The 12,516-nt window shown below is 40.0% G+C and overlaps 1 protein-coding gene across 2 annotated transcripts in view; it reads left to right on the top strand.

Moving 5' to 3' along the window:
• Nucleotides 1-4,143: 4,143 nt before the first annotated feature.
• Nucleotides 4,144-12,516, top strand: part of LOC149318170 (rhodopsin kinase grk7-a-like) — a 56,455-nt gene continuing 48,082 nt past the window's right edge. The window contains exons 1-3 of one of the 2 annotated variants that reach the window (XM_089509130.1): nucleotides 4,144-4,229; nucleotides 6,544-7,092; nucleotides 7,737-8,174. In XM_089509130.1, the coding sequence (XP_089365256.1) occupies nucleotides 6,577-7,092; nucleotides 7,737-8,174 (954 nt within the window). In that variant the 5' untranslated portion in view covers nucleotides 4,144-4,229; nucleotides 6,544-6,576. Of the gene's footprint in view, nucleotides 4,230-5,824; nucleotides 7,093-7,736; nucleotides 8,175-12,516 lie in introns of those variants that run through there. The other variant, XM_089509129.1, reaches the window with a different exon arrangement.

Below are 12,516 nucleotides of genomic sequence, written 5' to 3'. Positions count from 1 at the left end.
CTACACTAGAAATAATACAGTTTGCTACCACTTAAAGTGCTGTAGCCCCAGCCTATGGAATCCTGGGACTTATCATTTTACAAGGTCTTTAGCCCTCTCTTCTAAAGTGTGCTGTTGCCTCACAAAACTACAAATCCCATTATTCTGTAGGATGGAGCCATAGCATTTAAAACGCACTGTTTCTGCAATGTAGATGCACCCTATGACTTGGAAAGACAGCTATAAAGGAAGTAGATGAGGTCCTCAAAGGTGAAGATATAAGAGATCATTAAACACAGAGTCAGAATCATCCATACAATAGTATTTCCAATTTTGGTGTATGAGTGTGCAAGCAGGACTGAACAAAGCTGGTAGGAGGGATATCCCATCTCTTGAAATGTACTGGAGTGGAGTTCTACAGATACAATGGATAACTAAAAAACAAAAGCACTGAGTAAAGAAAATGAAGCAGCTCTAAGTTATAGTTTCAACTGGAAATCATTGTAGGATGGTACTAAAGTCCTTTCTGTCATACTGTTGCAAACTAAGATGTCTACGGGAAACAAAACATGAGGAAAACAGCATCCTCCTTATATTACCCAGCAACTGGTATTCAGATAAGGATATCAGTAGTAGCCATTGATGACCTTATTCTCTATATGTCTGCGTTGTTCCTAGTATGTGGCAGAGAGGATGGCTAAACCAGTCTTACTTTACCTTTACTATTTTATCCTCATCATGTTGCCCAGTAGGATTATTCCATGTGATAGAGATCTTCTAGCTCAGAGAGACTTTAAGTAGAACACTTGGTTAAGGACTGTGATACATTTCCTAGGCCAGGGGTAGGCAACCTGCGGCCCGCGGGCCGGATGCGGCCCGGCAAGGCCTTGGGACCGGCCCCAGCCCAGTCCTGCCGCTGATTGCCGCCGGGGCCTTCGGGGGGCAATTGTCTATAGAAACCTCAGAAACATGCATTTATATTAACATTTTTTTTAAAATCAGCAATTTTTTTCACGTGTCCTTCATTTTTTTTAAAAAAAGTGTCTTCCATTTGAAAATTTTGTCCTACATTTGTCCTGGATTATTTATATATTTAATTTTTTAAATTTTTTAAATTTTTTTAATTTTTAATTTTTTGGCTTTGGCCCCCCAGTTGTCTGAGGGACAGCAACCCGGCCCCCAGCTCAAAAAGGTTGCCTACCCCTGTCCTAGGCATTTCAAGGAGAAAGTCATTTGTATTCTCTCAGAATTTGATGCCTCAAGTTCTGAGAATACAAGCGACTTTCTCCTTGAAGTGCCTAGGAAATTTATCATAGTTGGTAACGAAGTGTTCAGCTATTACAGTGTCTGTGAATACAAGTGACTTTCTCCTTGAAATGCCTAGAAAATTTATCACAGTTGGTAACCAGGTGTTCTACCATTACAGTGTCAGCTATTACAGTGTCTGAGGAAGTGCCCAGTGTTCCATCTAGCCATGCTTCTTGAGATAGTTTCAGTTGCTGTGGCCTAAGGATGTGGAGAAGATGCTGGAGTCGGCCTGTCCCAGCATATGTAAGCTTGATCCTGGCCCATCTTTCCTGATAAAACCCAGCAGCTGTAGATTGGGTGGGAATAGGCCAACATTGAAGGCAGTACCTGTTCCCTTGAAGGAGGTTGCAGTGTAGCCCATCCTGAAGAGAACTCCCCTGGACCCAGATTTATGTGAAGATTATTGGGGGCCCCATCACTAATGCTTCCTTTGGGGTCCAAGGTGGTCGAGGGTGTGATGACTGAAAAAGTTCAGACATTGTTGGAAGAAACAAAGGATCTGGACCCATTTTAGTCAGACCAGAGTATGGTATTGACATAGCCTAGGTTGCCCTGGAAACCTACTCCAGGTGTAACACAAGGAGTGTTTACCTGTTGAGCCTCCTGGATTTTTTAGTGGCTTATAATATCATTGTTTTTGGTATTATTCTATTGAGCAGCTGTGTGGAATGGCAGTAGGAAGTTAACAGTGTTTCTGCTCCTATCTATTATAATGATTCTGCTCCTATCTGTAGGGCCAGAGAACATCATTGGGGTCTCTTGTTCAGCCTCATGGGAAACAACAAGGTTCCATCTTCCATGCTGTTTAATATCTGTATAAAGTCAGTGGACGAGGTCCTCAGGAGTTAAAGTTGGATGCCTTAAATATATTGATGACATTCAGCTCTCCTTGTGATCAGAAATGGTAGAGTCTGGATGCTGTAAAGGACTGGATGAAATCTAACTGAAACTGAATCCTAATAAGATGGAGGCTCCTTGGATCAGTGTTTCCTTGGTCCAGGAATTAGGTAAGCATCCTGCCCTGGATGGCGTTGCAATCACCCAGATACACTCAGGTGGAGTTTGCAGCATTGAATGGTTGGGGACAACATTAGTTAGGTCAACTACATCCTTTCCTGGGCCTGGATAACCTGGCCTCCATAGTTCATATTCTCCTTGGTTGGGCTCCTATAATGTGCTTTAGTTGGGGCTGCCCTGGAAGACAGTGTAGAAGCTGCCAGCTTCTGAACTGCTGGCTGGAACATTGTAAAACACTTGACACCTGCTTTCACTCGCCACCAGTGCATTTCTGTATTCTAAGTGCTGGTGGTAACATTTAAAGCCCCAAACAGCCCTAAATCTACCACAAATTTGGGATCTGCAACTAGGGGAGGTACCTTCCTCTGTTTTTCACCAGAGGGACCAGTGCACGTTTTGAATACAGTATGTGAAAGAAGGCCATCTCAGTTGTAGAATGCTCTCCTCAAGAGGTCTGGCAGACATGGATGTTGGCATAATTCTGGCGCCAAATTAAAATAGGACTTTTTATCAAGGGCTCTGTGATCTCATGATCATACCTAAGTCTGGAATCCATGCCCTATGATGAGTATTTAGGGAGCTGGATATGGAGAAGAGAAGGTTAAGAGATGACATGCTAGTCCTGTTTAAATATTTGAAGGGATGTCATATTGAGGATGGAGCAAGCTTGTTTTCTGCTGCTGCAGAGAATAGGACCTGGCGCAATGAATGCAAGCTCCAAGAAAAGAGAGTCCACCTCAACATTAGGAGGAACTTCCTGACAGTAAGGACTATTCAACAGTGGAATGCACTCCCTCGGAGTGTGGTGGACTCTCCTTCCTTGGAGGTCTTTAAACAGAGCCTGGATGGCTATCTGTCAGGAGTGCTTTGATTCTGTGTTTCTGCATGGCAACTTGCATGGTTGGGCTGGATGTCCCTTGGGGTCTCTTCCAACGCTATGATTCCATGATTCTGGAACAGTTTTTAGCTGTTAATTGCTAGAATCATAGATAATCAGTATATAGAGAAATCTTGTAGCACCTTTGAGACTAACGGACGGCATGAGCTTTTGTAGGTATCATTGATAGTTTATTTTTAGAGAGCTTAAATTATTTGCTATTGTTTTACACGGGTCCCCAAACTGTGCCCTTTAAGAGATTTTGGACTTCAGCTCCCAGAAGCCTCAGCCATGTTGGCCAATAGTTGGAGATTCTGGGAGCTGGAGTCCAAAATTCCCTTAAAGAGCACAATTTGGGGACCACTGGACATGAGGTCTTATGAGCAGCTTTGATTAACATCAGAGAGAGAGAGAGAGAGAGAGAGAGAGAGGGCCCACCCACACATTAGATTAGCCTATCAGAGCCCCCAGAATGCTGAGGAGAATTGGAGGTCGGATAAAAAGGTTTGGCAGTTTAACTGACAGTCCTTCCATCAACTCCAAACTTCTACTGCTAACTGACTCCAATAGCAAGTTTGGAGTTGATGGAAGGAAGGAGGGAGTAAATAGTTTGTGACAATTTAGGGACAATGAAGAATAGATATGAACGGATAAAAAGATAACCAACATCATTCTTTCATTTCGCAAGAAAGCCTTTTAATAAAGTTCCCCCCCCCCCTTCTTGTTTAACCTCTGCTAGAGCTGGTTCTTTTTGGGGACTTTCTCCATCTCAGTCATGCACCAACAGTGACCCTGAAAACATATTTTCAGGAACCATATTAGGATTACTGTATTAAACCAATAATAATAATAATTTATTTTTATCCCACCTTTCCCATAGGATTGAGGTGGCTTACAACAATAATAAAATTCATACAGTATAAAATAAATCCCATTATTCCCTCCCTCCTTAAATAAACAACATAATAATTCCCACATAACCATAGTAAAATACCATTTACATCATTAAAAGATCTTAAAGGAGGCTAAAATGGGTGACAGTAAGTAAGTAAGTAAGTAAGTAAATAAATAAATAAATAAATAGCATAGAAGGGGGCTTAATTACAACAGAGTATAAATATTTTATTAATAAATATGTTAATTTAGTTGTATACGTTGAAGCTTAAACCAAAGTATAAGCACTAAAGTAGGCTTAGGTCCAAAACACCTTGCAGAAACAATCCAGTTTGAGATCACTTTAATTGCCCTGGCTCAATGCTAGGGAATTCTGGGAATTTGAAGTTTCTTGGGGCATTTATCCTTCTCTGTCAGAGACCTCTGGTGCCACAATAAACTACAAGTCCCAGGATCCTCTAGCACTGTGCCAGGGCAGTTAAAGCAGTCTCAAACTGGATTATTTCTACAGTGTGTTTTGGACCTTAGACCAAATAATGCTTTGGCATCACATCTGAAGTGAGTTATTGACCAGTTTTGAAACGATACTACAATGGACCCTCCACATTTGCTGGGATTAGGGGCACAGGACCCCAGTGAAAGTGGAAAAACTACAAATAAGAAAGCACTGTTGTTGTTTGTTTTACCTGAGAGAACACCTCTCTAGAAATCTCTAGGTCCTCCAATGCAACTCTGTGGTCAACACCTGCTGGAAGTTGACCATGAAAGTGCACTGGAGGACCTACAAGTTCCTAGAGAAGTGTTCTCTCTAAGAATCCCTTGATCCTCCAGCATGACTTTTGGCAGATGCTGGCAATAAAGTCACAATGGAGGACCTAGAGATTCCTAGAGAGAACACATTAATCAAATCCGTGAATAATCAAATCCGCAAACGTCAAAGCCCCAAATGTGGAGGGATGACACAGTAGTTATTTTCTTAATTGTTTATTGCTATTTCTGCTACAGCAATTTTGTACAAAGTATGCCTTTGCAAAGATTTTGTTTTAGGAGTTGCATGTTCACTGGCAGCCCTTAGTGCCTGTTTTGGCTGTTTGCGCTGGACTTTTTCTCTTGCTTCTCCAGGTCACCACAGTTTGCCAGATACATGCAGATGAGAACAGGGAAATTGACCTTTGAGAATGTTTTCTTCTCAAGATTGGAACAAAGCAAAGATGGCTCTAGTGTGTACACTCGTCCCCTGAGATGAGAAGAGAGCCAGCCTCCCCTCCACAATACTGGAGGTGTGAGAGCCATTAAAACCAATCACAGCAATCCTTTATAATGAAGTGTTAGGGCATCTAAATATAGGGGTCACTACCAGCTCCCTTTGTAATCCCATTAGTCCTGTGAGATTCATGAGGAGGTGAAGTCAAAACTCAGTTCTAAGGATGGCTTTTTATCTCAGGAGACAGAATTGTGATAGTGAAGATATTTTTGGCAATCAGAATAAAGAACAGCTTGTAGTATGAATATACTTATTTTATTTCAACCTCTCCCATGTTATGAAGGAAAAGGAGCATCCTGTTTTGGTTGCACTGTTAGGATCAATATTATTTATAGAGCTTGATCTTTGTCTAAGCCGATTTGAGTCCCTACCAAGGGAGCTGTGTATGACAGAAAGCAAGTCATTTGTGCAGTACAAAGGTACAGAAAACAAAGCTGCCATTTCTCTGGATAAGATCTGCATGAAGAGGTAGTCTTTTAACTTTAGGATTGAAGGATGATGATTTTTAAGACAACTGTTCTCAACCTATTGCTTGATATTCCTCAACTGCTCAACATTTTGTTTTGCAACACAGCAAGACTCAGAAAATTTCAAAATCCCCCTTTAAAAACTCCATTTCAAAGCATGTGGTTATGGTGGGCATACATCTGTGAACTCAAGTTGCTTAGAGCAGTGGGGAAGAAATAATACAAATTCTTTAAGGGCTGGCAATAGTGCCATATCTTCTTTATGAAAAGGTTACAGATAAAGAAACTAGACTGGCCAAGTAGATTTAAATGTATAGAAGAACTGAGCATGCATTAAGTATTGGTAGTGGAGTTTCTGCAGAAAAATGCAGTTTGGCTGATTGTGGTGGCAGTGAGGTTTTCCTGAGATGTCATCCATTTAGCTATAGATAGCAAACCCAAAGCTCCTTAGAGAGAAACCTCTTACCAGCCGCTTTCCACAAATGGTACATACACCTAAAGGTACTTAGTGAAAATCCTTGAGAGGTATTTAATGCTAAAGTAGGCAGACTCTCTACTATTTCTCTGAAGTCCACGCCTACAGCCAAGCAGTGGCGCAGAGAAAGGTGTATCTGGGCAGCTGCCCCAAAGCTAGTCAGTGTTTTTGCCCCAGCTAGATCCTGCTACCCTAACAGATCGCCAAGATGTGTGATATGGGGGGACTGGATAACCTGATCGCCAACACAGCATATTTACAGGCCAGGAAAAGTGGAGACGTCGATGCCAAGGAGATGCAAAAAAGGCGGAGGGCCCTTGAACTGCCCAAGATTGAGGAATGCACTGCAATCAAGCAATCCATTACTATGGACTATGACAGCATTTGTGACCAACAGCCTATCGGCAAAAGTTTTTTCAGGGAATTTCTGGAGACTGTGCCTGAATATTTGTTGGTTAGAGAGTTTCTGGATGAAGTGACTAATTGGGAGTTAGCAGAAGATAATATCAAAAGCAGCCTCCTTGAGGGCATGGTCAACATGTACCTGAAGAATGTCAGCAACAGCTACTTGAAATTTCTCAGTGCAGACCTGTCCAGCAAGTGTCAGTCTATGGCTAAGGATGACTTTGAAAAAGTCATGGAGTCAGCCAGAGAAGAGGCCATTACCTACCTTAAAGGGAAACCATTTCAGGACTACCAAACTACTCCATTCTTTGACAAGTTCTTGCAATGGAAAGCCTATGAGAAGCAACCTGTAACCGAAAAGCTCTTTGATGAGTTCCGAGTGTTAGGAAAGGGGGGCTTTGGAGAGGTAAGAAGCAATTATTCATTCATATTTCTTGAGCAAACAGTAGGGCCTAGGCATTATAATGTATGGTCTTCACCAGACAACAAGCATGGAGCAGCCTAGTAGCTCTGTCTTGGGAAATATGGCCATCTTTAGCTCCTTTTGTTAATGATCTACCCTGCAGTAAAATGTATTCAGGAGCAACAGGAAAGGGTTTGTTTTCAGTACTTGTACCCCTGCCTTCAAGTTCCTTATGTTCATCTTATGTTTGTGTTCTTTATTTTTGATGTGCTATAGTGTTTTTTTTTTATTCCCAGTGGGTGTGCTTATAACAATAGTATAGATTACTGTTTCATTATGTCCCAACACTGTATAAGGAGTGGTAGACAACCCAGGCATTATATGGTCCCAGCCACAAATTGTTTTAATCTAAGTGAAGCTTTTAATTAGCCTGAAGCTCAAGTACATGCAGGTTGCCATAGTAGCCTGAAATACATAGTGGAAAAGATGCCTTTGATCTACAACTCTCAGAATCCCTAGGAGATTATGGGACTCATATTCAAATAGTGACACTATTAAGCTCTCATAATATGAGTCATGTGTTGTCTCACTTTAAAATCCACTTTGCTTATTTAGACTTTCCTCCTTTTTCATGAAACTTGCTTTAGGTTTGTGCCATCCAGGCGAGAAATACTGGGAAGATGTATGCCTGTAAGAAGCTGGACAAAAAAAGATTGAAGAAAAAAGGTGGTGAAAAGATGGCTTTGCTAGAGAAGGAGATCCTTGAGAAAGTCAACAGTCGTTTCATTGTCACTCTGGCCTATGCTTATCAAAGTAAAACTGCTCTGTGTCTTGTCATGAGTCTCATGAATGGCGGGGATCTTAAATATCACATTTACAATGTGGGTGACAGAGGCTTGGAAATGAATAGGATCATCTTCTACTCTGCTCAGATCACTTGTGGGATGCTGCACCTTCATTCCATCAAAATTGTCTACAGGGACATGAAGCCAGAAAATGTCCTCCTGGATGATAATGGTCACTGCCGATTGTCTGATCTTGGCTTGGCTGTGGAAGTCAAGGAGGGTAAACAAATCAACCAGAGGGTAAGTAAGAGTTCACCATGCAGAGCTGCAAGAGGGTGGGGGTGCCTGTTCTATTTCCAAGGCACTGAGCTTAGGCTTTAATTCTTTAGGATTTGCTCCTCACTAAAGATCTTATGTGGTCATTTCATTCTAAGTGACAGATGGTAAGAGGATTTGTTTAATTAACTATTTGATTGCACCATGTGGCATCTCCATCAGCAGACCTGCTACTTATTCATACCTTACAAGAATTTTATTTTATTGCATTATGTAAAACAAGTATTTGCTGTCAAAAGAGACATAGCAGCCTAGGAAGAACTGGAGCAGAGGAGAAAGGGAGAGCTAGCCTAGTATAGTGGTTTGAGCACTGAACTACGACTCTAGAGACCAGGATTTGAGTCCCTGATCAACCATGGAAACCCACTGGGTTACCTTAAGCAAGCCACACTCTCATCCTCAGAGACAGGCAAAGGCAAGCTCCCCACTGAACAAATTTTGCCAAGAAAACCCTGTGATAGGGTTGTCATAAGTAGGAAATGAAAGCGCACAACATCAAGAGGAAAAAGAGTTGGAGGAAGAGTTGTTAATAATTTCCCCCCTTTCACTTGAAAATAGAAGACACAATTCATTGTGGAGTGATCTTGTGGATGTTTCGGTGGAATGAATAGGAACTAGACAAAGCACTGTTGGTTTTGTCAGTGGGGTTTGTACAGGAAAACCTCCATCTCTTCAAGGGATTGTCTTCTTCAATATGCATCCTCATCCCTTTCATCAAATTTGGGCAGAAGAACCCACCTGAAGTGTCACAGATCCATGTGCACATTCTAGCTCAAAATGTAGAAAAAGCTTCAGGTGGGAGCATGCTTGATAAAAATAGATTTCCAGATCAGATAACCTCAGATAAACCAATTAGAACCCAACCCACGTTACAATTAAATGTGTGCACACACATACACACCAGATCCTCTGAGATCACTAACCTGAGGTGAAATAATAATAATAATAATAATAATAATAATAATAATATATTTACACCCCACTCTTCAGCCAAGGCTATCAGAGTGGCTTACAGTTTGTAAATCAGACATTTCCCTGCCCTCAGGCTTACAATCTAAATAACGACAGACACAAAAGGAGAAAGGAATGGCAACTCATCCATTCCCATCCTCAGTTATGGAAACATTGAGCATAAGAAATCAATTCCAAGCTTTTCCTGGGGAAGGTTGTTAAAGGGTCTTCTAATATCATATTTGTCATTGTGGTGGTTCATTCTGGATATCCTAGATGAGAGCAGGAACTGATTCTTAATGTCAATAAGCAAACATCTTATTAAAAAGGCATGTTCTTCCCAAACTTGTGATTCAGAGATATGTCTGTGTACTATCTTTAAATAAAGAGAAGAAAAGCAGTGTGTTTTCTGCTGTTCTAGTTATTCTAGTTTATTCTGTCCACCATATTGGTCAGTGTGGGCTAGTAATTAGAGTATTGGACTATGACTGGAGACAAAGTTTAGAATCCCTGCTCTGCCAGAGAAATCAACTGGGCGATCTTGGGCAAATCACACTCTCTCAGCCTCAGAAGAAGGCAATGGCAAACTTCCTCTGAACAAATTATGCCCCCCAAAACCCTTGATAAGTTCATCTTAGGGTTGCCAGAAATAGGAAATGATACAACAGCATATTGGCAATACTTCTAGTAATTGCAGGTTGATCCTAATATAAAGGGCCTGAGCTTCAACAGGTCACATACAAGATAAAGTAGAAAGAAGTAGGAAAAAAAGAAGGCCACATTTAAGATGGATTGATTCAATAAAGCAAACCACAGTGCTAAGTTTGCAAGAACTGAACAGAGCTCTTGATGAGGACAGCTCTTGGAGGTCTTGTTATAAGTAAAAAATGACAGTGATAGCAAATAACAACAAAGTGACTATTATTTGTTTATTTATCAAAATATTTTTAAACCACATTTCATTCTTGTGGATACCAGGGCATCATATAATTAAAAAAAAACAGTACAGTGAAAACACTAAAACTACATTATAATGCTAAAAACAGAAAGGAAGCAAACACAATAGAACAGACAAATCAACCAATTAAAATGTCTGGGTAAACATAAAAGATTTTGAGGCAATACTAAAACAATTGAAGCATCAACCACAGTTTCTCCCCCTCACTCCAAAAGCATTCTAATTGAAATACTACAACTGAAAGGGCTGTCTCCTTTGTTGACACAAAAATGACATAAGGTACAATAGGCCCTTGGTATCCTCTGGGATTTGGTTCCAGGACCACCATCACTCCATGGTTACCAAAATTTATGGATGCTCAAGTCCCATTAAATACAATGTCATAGTAAAATGGTGCCCCTTATATAAAATGGCAAAATCAAGGTTTCCTTTTTGGAATTTTATATATATTTAACATTTTCAAACCGTGGATGGTTGAATCCATGGATAAGATATCAGTGGATACCAAGGACTGACTGTAATTGATGAATAGCCTTTCTTTATATTAAGTAATTTAAATACAGTACATAACTGGTATGTTTGCATGTCATGATAAACTATGGTTTATGATAAGGATAATTTCTTGCTTAGGTTACAAATTGCATGACAGATGACCAAACAAACTGAGGTTTGTCTTCCCATTTCCAATTTGTTTCTGATTTGTTTTTGTTTCTTCTGAACTTTTAATCTGCTCCTTTTTTATGGGTCAGCAGCTAGGGGAAACAAACCATGGATTTATTTGATTTGTGGCTGGTTAGTTACCAGAGGCTGGTTCACACATCATGATTTTTAAATGCAGTCAATGTGTCAGTTACATTATCCAATGTCCCTTTCTTGTACAAGTGCTATTCAGACAGGTTAAATAAGGATGAGCTCATAATCACTGCAAGTAATCCTAATACACCACACATTTTTGAAGTACAAGAGCAAATCATAACTTGCCAGGAGTCTTCTAGCAGATCAATTAGAATTAGCTGAAAACTGTCTTAAATCAAATTGTTAGTCTCAAGTAAAGTCCATTGAATCAAAATCCGTTCAATCAATACAAATAAATACTTATGTAAGTTCTTTTGATTCAGTGGATCTACTGTAACTAGGATTAGCAATTTGATTTAAGCCAATTACTTTTAACAAAGAACTTGCTCTAAAATGAGCTACAGGTGCATATCCACAGAAATTGTAATCTGGTTTATATGAATGCTGGATTTTTTCTACAGTATTTTGAGAACATTTTGTTACTTCTTGAAATTTCTAAATAAAAGATCCATTAACAACAATGCCAGTGTTAATTAAGTGCAGATCATATATCATCCACCTCACATTTGTTTCAGCAGGTCAACTGTTCTCTCGCCTTCTCCAAATTTTTTTCCAGATCTTTCTGGATTTTTTCCCGCCTAGCAGGTTTTGAAAGGTAAACGATACACAAAATACAGTAATAACTATTTTTCTTCAAGGCAGGCTAATACAAAGCCACTTGTATGCATTTGTTGTTGTTGTTGTTGTTGTTGTTGTTGTTGTTGTTGTTAGCTGCCCTCAAGTCGGATCCAACTCGTGGCAACCCTGTGGATGAGACATCTCCAAGAATCCCTATCCTCCACTGCCTTGCCCAGATCCTGCAAGCCCTTACCCATAAGCCCCCTGATTGAATCTATCCATGTGGTTTGTGGTCCTCCTCTTTTTCTTCTACTCTCTACCTTTCCTAGCATTATTGTTTTTTCTAGTGATCTGTGCCTTTACATTATGTGGTGAAAAGTAAAATAGTCTCAACTTGATCATCTTTGCTTCCAAGGAGAGCCCTGGTCTGATCTGTTCAAGAACCATTTGTTTGTCTTTTTGGCTGTCCATGGTATCCTAAGTACTCTTCTCCAGCAGCACGTTTCAAATGAGTTGATCTTCTTTCTGTCTGTTTCCTTCACTGTCCAACTCTCATATCCATACATGGTAACTGGGAATACAATGGCCTGAACAATTCTGACTTTAGTGCTCAGTTGTATGTCTTTGCGCTTCAGTATCTTTTCATAGCTGCCCTTCCCATTCCTATTCTTCTTATTATTTCTTGACTGCAGTCTCCATTCTGGTCAATGTTTGATCCTGGATATGGGAATTCTTTAATTATTTCAATTTCCTCGTTGTCTAGATTGAATTTATGTATTTCTTTTTTTAATTAATTTTTTAATTATGACAAATAATAAAAACAACATACAACGTATAACAAACACAGGCATACAATGTGTGACATACACAAATATACATAAATCTGCATCCTGATAGTTGTACAACTACATCAACATATATTACATCATAAACCAAATATTATATCAAGCTTATTATACTTCCAAGATGGTATTTACTCCTCTT

Source organism: Sceloporus occidentalis, unplaced genomic scaffold, assembly GCF_023333645.1.
Source record: "Sceloporus occidentalis isolate IW3139 unplaced genomic scaffold, rSceOcc1.0.p SCAF_2, whole genome shotgun sequence".
Classification (NCBI taxonomy): domain Eukaryota; kingdom Metazoa; phylum Chordata; class Lepidosauria; order Squamata; family Phrynosomatidae; genus Sceloporus; species Sceloporus occidentalis.
The sequence above is the reverse complement of the archived record's forward strand: the minus strand, read 5'-3'. Positions and strand labels throughout refer to the sequence as shown.